Source organism: Primulina tabacum, chromosome 17 (genome assembly GCF_025594145.1).
Source record: "Primulina tabacum isolate GXHZ01 chromosome 17, ASM2559414v2, whole genome shotgun sequence".
Classification (NCBI taxonomy): domain Eukaryota; kingdom Viridiplantae; phylum Streptophyta; class Magnoliopsida; order Lamiales; family Gesneriaceae; genus Primulina; species Primulina tabacum.
The window spans coordinates 5,866,781-5,872,210 of NC_134566.1; the positions used below are offsets into that span (position 1 = coordinate 5,866,781).

The following is a 5,430-nucleotide window of genomic DNA, read 5'->3' on the forward strand; positions in this document are numbered from 1 at the left end:
CATAAGAAAAGGATTAATTTCAAATACACCTTGAAATTCTTCCCAATTCTAAGTTCCCCCTCAAATAAAGTATCTCTCTCCACATGATCACATTCTTCATGAAGTTCATTTATTAAAAAAAAAAAATCCAGCCCTAAATTCATAAAGCACGTTACAATTTAACATAATATTTATAAAATTAATTAGGTGTGATAACTCTAAACAAATCATCTTTTTTACCAACAAATTTTAACTTCTTATACATTAAATCATACAACTATCACTCGTTCTCATTACATGAACCAAGCGGTCTCTTATCTACAATGGATCCAAACATCTGCCCAAAACCACATTTTTATGCATAAACTAGTTATAATAGTAAGAATCAGTTTTGAACGGGTTGATTTTTCGATAATTTTCCGAGCAAGGTCAATCTAGGCAAGTAAAAGGGTTGAGGTTAGAGTAAGAAGGATAAAAAAAACACAGGGAATAAAGTGAAATTAACCCATAAAACTACTTCTTTCTTTCTTTCCCTCTTCTCTTTGTTTAGTAATTTGACAGATGACTTACAAGCTGCACGGTGGAAAAGAGAGTGACAACAAAATCTTTCTTTCATCAATCCATTTCTGCGTTCAATATTAATAATACACTTCACACTAATGTTTCACCCCTTCAACCAATCTAGGCTGCACCTAAACACGCACGCATAAATTTTCTTCCTTTACTTGGACAATATATCCTGGACTGGAAGTGTCCCATGCAATCGTAAGATAAATATTAAGTTAATTTTCAAAGTTTTCCTTCCTCTACTTTTAAGTTTGGCATAATACAAGTGTCAAATCTTCTCATTTTCTTTTCAATTAAGGTCTTATATCCCAAGACATACTTTTCACACCAATAGTAGATCGTTTTTCGAAGCACACTCCATGGTATCTTGATCACGGTAGGATAACCGTTACATTCTGGTCAAGTATCCAGCATTCCATACAGGGCAGTACAGAAAGTCCAAGATAATCAGAGGATTGAATAGAAGGTATAGAAAACAAAGAAAATATAGTTAAATTTGCATTCTGTGATAGTGAGAGTTGCTATCTGCAACTGTCTTTGATTGTTATATGTCATATAGTTCCAAGGGGTCCAAAAAACTACTGACTATATTGAATGAACAAAGTGCTACCCGGTTCTAATACATTGGTTCTGCTGTCATCTATCCATGCATTATGTATTGGTGTTCAGTAGCAGTATGGTATAAACATAGATGATGGATGATATCGAGGAGATCTTGCTTACAGATCCTTTCCTATTGTTATGGGCATTGTTTCGGCTATACAGCTAGACAATGTAATTAGTTCTTTATATGTGATGCTCGAATTTTCTGCATCGAACAATGTAAAAAGGTGAACATTAGAATCAATCCTTCAAAAAACGAGTAATCCGTGTTCCTTATGATAAAACTGTAACTATGTTTACATACAACACAGCTGGATAAGGCAGCTAATTGTATATCAGAAAATGTTGATCTAAGATCAATGATCTTACCATGCTAAGCTAATTCCCAGCTTGTTTGTACCAATCAGCTACTGATACCTACATTTCAGTGGTTCCTTCACAATAATAAAGCAGCATGTGAACAACTGAAGATAGGCAATTTTTTCAATGTGGAAGCTAAGGAACAAAAGGAAGCACAAGGAAATGAGGAAAATAAGTACCTTAGCATTTTAATATAATGCGATCTGGAAACTATAGAGGGTCAGAGGATTCATCTGGAGCAGGGAAGTAAACTGGTCGGTTTTCTGAAGAGAATTTTGTAGGCGAAGCAAATAAGTTATCAGGAAGAGTGTACTCTAAGCTGTTTCATAACAAAAACAACATATAACAGGACAAATTTTTTTAGCAAAAAGTATAAAATGTTGGTAAACAGTTAAACAACGAGTAGAATAGTTGAAGCTTGGATTTATCATGTATGCTTTCTCAGCAAGGTTATCAAAACGCATCATGCTGCACTTCTTTAAAATAACTTCTAGTACCTTTCAGATATATCAGATTCACCTTCGTCTACATGTTCTTGGTTATTGGCACCTTCAAGATCATTGTTAATTGCCAATTTAGTTCCTCCTGTCAACATCAAATCATCAGCTGTAATGGCTTGAGATACAGCTGCTTCTTGGCCACTATCATCATCTGTAAGAATAAAAAGATGGTGACTTCTAATTTGTTGCACTCGGTTGTCAAGCCTCTTCAACTTGTTGCCTATGTGTTTGAGCAGACACACACTGACACACACATGCTCGAGAACTTATGAAATCACGGAGGTTTACAAATCTAACCTCCGGGGACCTCTTGATCAAATGCGTTAAAAGAAACAAGGATATTCTGATTTGTCAACTGGGACCGTCTTGGAGAGGAAACTGGAAAAAAATTATGCATTTGAGGTTGATTTTTCAGGTTCATTGGGCGTAAATTCATCATCCTTCTTCCTTGGAGTTCCACAGCATGCTGTAATTCAGCTTCCTTCTCCATTTTTCTTCTCGGCATCATCTCTTGTGAATTGAGCAACATTCTCGGTCCTGTGCAAAAAAAAATGTTTAAAGAAGAATTACGTTATAAACTCGTTGTGGTCGGGTTAATATGCAGCCATCTGCGTGTAAGTACCAAAAGGGATATCGAGGTGCTCTCTCAAATCAAGTTCCGTTGGGCTTAGAGAAGCAGCATATTCCCCTAACTCAATGTTCTGATGTTTCCTGCATGTGATTCAATAAAAATTGGACATCATAACCAATACGGCATCGATAGTTATAGCTCCTAGGAAGGAGAAAGATGGAGTGAAAAAAGTACTTGTCGGGGAACATTCCTTTCTCTTTGTAAGGTTTGACGAGAATACGAGAACCGCAAACAAAATGAGGGTTTCCTTTTGCCAAAATGAGCTTCACAGTCTCGGGAAAGGCGAAAGTGACAAACCCGTACATTCGTTTTTGTTGATACGGTATCCTAACATCTTGCACCAGCCCAAAATTACTTCAAACAAAGACAACCAAGCACATTTAGTATTAGTTCCATGAATGAAAATTTCAATAAACTGTAAAAGAAATCACCTACCGAAAGTAAACAGATACATCCCCCTCCTTAAATGTACAGTCAGCAGGAAATGTTAAGTAAATCTCCCGGGAGCTCAAATTTGCAATAGAACTGAGTCCCATTGAAAAAGAGTCATTCCTCTCACGTAGATACGGGTTAATTTTTTGAAAACTATCTCCCATCATTAGCGCAGCGGTAGCCGATCTAACATTACATCACACTGCTGATGAGAAATTACTTAAACTAGTTCAAACGGATGACCAAAAAGTGTTATCCATTATCAACAGCCACAATTCTATACCAATATAGAATCTACTTGGTTAAATTTTCCATTATAAACATACAAAACCACAGTAAACGATTGTCATGGAGTACTATTTTAGCAGGCATTCAGTTCATACACATCTACCAAAAACTAGATTTATCAGTAGAATATAGACCAAAGAATGAGGAAGGGAGCAAGAATAATACCACAAGTTACGATTAAAACCAGGTGAAGTAACATAAACGGCAAAAACTAATAACCAGAACCAAAATGAGATCGAAATCCGAACATAGCCGCCTGCTCAAAAAGCACAAAGGCACAAGGGAAAAAACTGTGAAAACGAAGAATGACAGAGACTATTTCAACTCTTGAGAAAAAAAGGTCAGTAATTGCACCTGTGATGAACTTGCTTAAAAAATGAAGGACAAGGTAGATTTCAAATAAAAATTTACCTCTGATTCTCATTCAGAAAGTTCGCACGCTTGCTGCATCCATGAGGAGAGTGACCTCCGGAAGCCATGAGAGTGAACCTCTGCTGCTGAATAGCCTTCATCCTCAAAAACTCATCAAACCCAGAAGGGCGTGGAAACCCTACATCAATACCTTCAGCACCACCAGTGTCACTATGCAAGAACTTGCAAGAACTACCATTCTTGAAAAACCCCCTCGCATAGTACATGCAAGGAGTCCACCCAAATCCACTTCCAGCACCTTCTTCCTCAGGATTAGCAAGAAATGAATCATCATTCCCAGAACAACTCCTTCGGTGAAATGGGTGGTTGGAGTGAGGGGAAATAATACTGCTGTTAAAATCCTCGGAATAAGGGAGAATCAGAGAATTACTCCTTCCACTTGGGCTGATTCTTGGATCCACCATGGAATCATTCTGCTCGTGAACTTTCGGGTGCACCCGCACTCTAGCACCACCGCTGCTGAACATTTCTTCACCAAACTCATCTCCATACAGAGACAAACTCGACGCACCCGAAAAACTATCACCACTAGTGTAAGCGTCATTTATTGCAGAAGTATAAGAGACAGGCCTCGGGCTAATTCTTGGAAAAGCACCCGCTGGTGAAGAAGGGTTGCACAAATGGAATCCATCGCTTGGTATCGAGATTCTTGATGAACTAAGCGAAAATGGGTTCTTTGGCCTTATGGCATTTGAAGCGTCGGAAGAATGGCAACTTGGACTAATTCCCAAACAAATCTTCACTTGATTAATACAAGATAACAAAACGGTATCAGAAGTCTGGGCTAATCTTATTATATCCTTCTCCCCTTCGTCTTGTATCAAAATAACTCCTATGATTTTCGTAGCATTTTCCGGATCCAAACTCTGAATTCTTGACATCAACACTTTGGTAGCCTCAGATGTATCCATGGAGAGTTGTTGGAACTTTTTTCTTTATCTTTTCCCAGTAAATTTTCTGCAGGGACAAGTTGTAAACTCCAGCAAGAAATCCACTCCAACAAGGGCTTTTCTTTAATCTTTATCTTTTCGTTTGCCTATCAAAATATCCGGGGAGAGAGTGATATTGACAATGAACAGGGGAGGAATTTGTAGGGTTTAAAGTACTGGTTTTTATAAAAGACTAAGAGCTTTTTAGAGGGAAACCGAGCAGAGAAACGGTGATTACGAAGGTGTATTCAATCTTAAAAATTTAATTATTTTATTTTTATTCATTTTTGTAAAATTTAAAAGTATAAAAGTATTGAATATAGATTTTTATAAATTATGCAAAAATTGATTATCAAGCTGTATTCAATCTTAGAAATTTAATTATTTTTATTGATTTTTGTAAAATTTAAAAGTATAGAGGTATTGAACATAGATTTTTATAAATTCTGTAAAAGTTTAGTGGTATTCAAATTGGATTTTTCTATAGTTTTAAAAAATCTAATGGTATTCAATCTTAACCTTTTAAGAATCTATAAAAATTATACGTATCCAATATTTTCATAGATTTACAATGATTGTAATATAATTCTTTATGAGTAGATCTCTTTTGAGACGGTCTTACAAATCTTTATCAGTGAGACGGGTCAACCCTACTGATATTCAAAATAAAAATTAATACTCTTATCATAAAAAGTAATACTTTTTCATG

General features: G+C 36.2%; 1 protein-coding gene across 1 annotated transcript; it reads right to left on the minus strand.

Annotated features, from left to right (window-relative positions):
* Positions 1–270: 270 nt before the first annotated feature.
* LOC142531725 (zinc finger CCCH domain-containing protein 46-like) lies at positions 271–4,943 on the minus strand. Its single transcript, XM_075637948.1, has 9 exons — positions 3,772–4,943; positions 3,076–3,258; positions 2,815–2,994; positions 2,632–2,720; positions 2,307–2,546; positions 2,007–2,160; positions 1,689–1,828; positions 1,519–1,583; positions 271–1,354 (listed from the first exon to the last, which is right to left on the minus strand). Exons 1-7 carry the CDS (start codon positions 4,701–4,703, stop codon positions 1,720–1,722), a joined length of 1,887 nt encoding a protein of 628 aa, XP_075494063.1. The 5' UTR covers positions 4,704–4,943; the 3' UTR covers positions 271–1,354; positions 1,519–1,583; positions 1,689–1,719.
* Between the last annotated feature and the right edge of the window lie 487 nt (positions 4,944–5,430).

Bases quoted from the DNA above. Each gene is read 5' to 3' on its own strand.
- LOC142531725 (XM_075637948.1), bottom strand. From the start codon at position 4,703: ATGGATACATCTGAGGCTACCAAAGTGTTGATGTCAAGAATTCAGAGT. The intron at 2,161-2,306 runs GTTAGATTTGTA...TTATTCTTACAG, and splicing joins TGATCAAGAGGTCCCCGGAG to ATGATGATAGTGGCCAAGAA. The intron at 1,829-2,006 runs GTACTAGAAGTT...GTTATGAAACAG, and splicing joins GAATCTGATATATCTGAAAG to CTTAGAGTACACTCTTCCTG.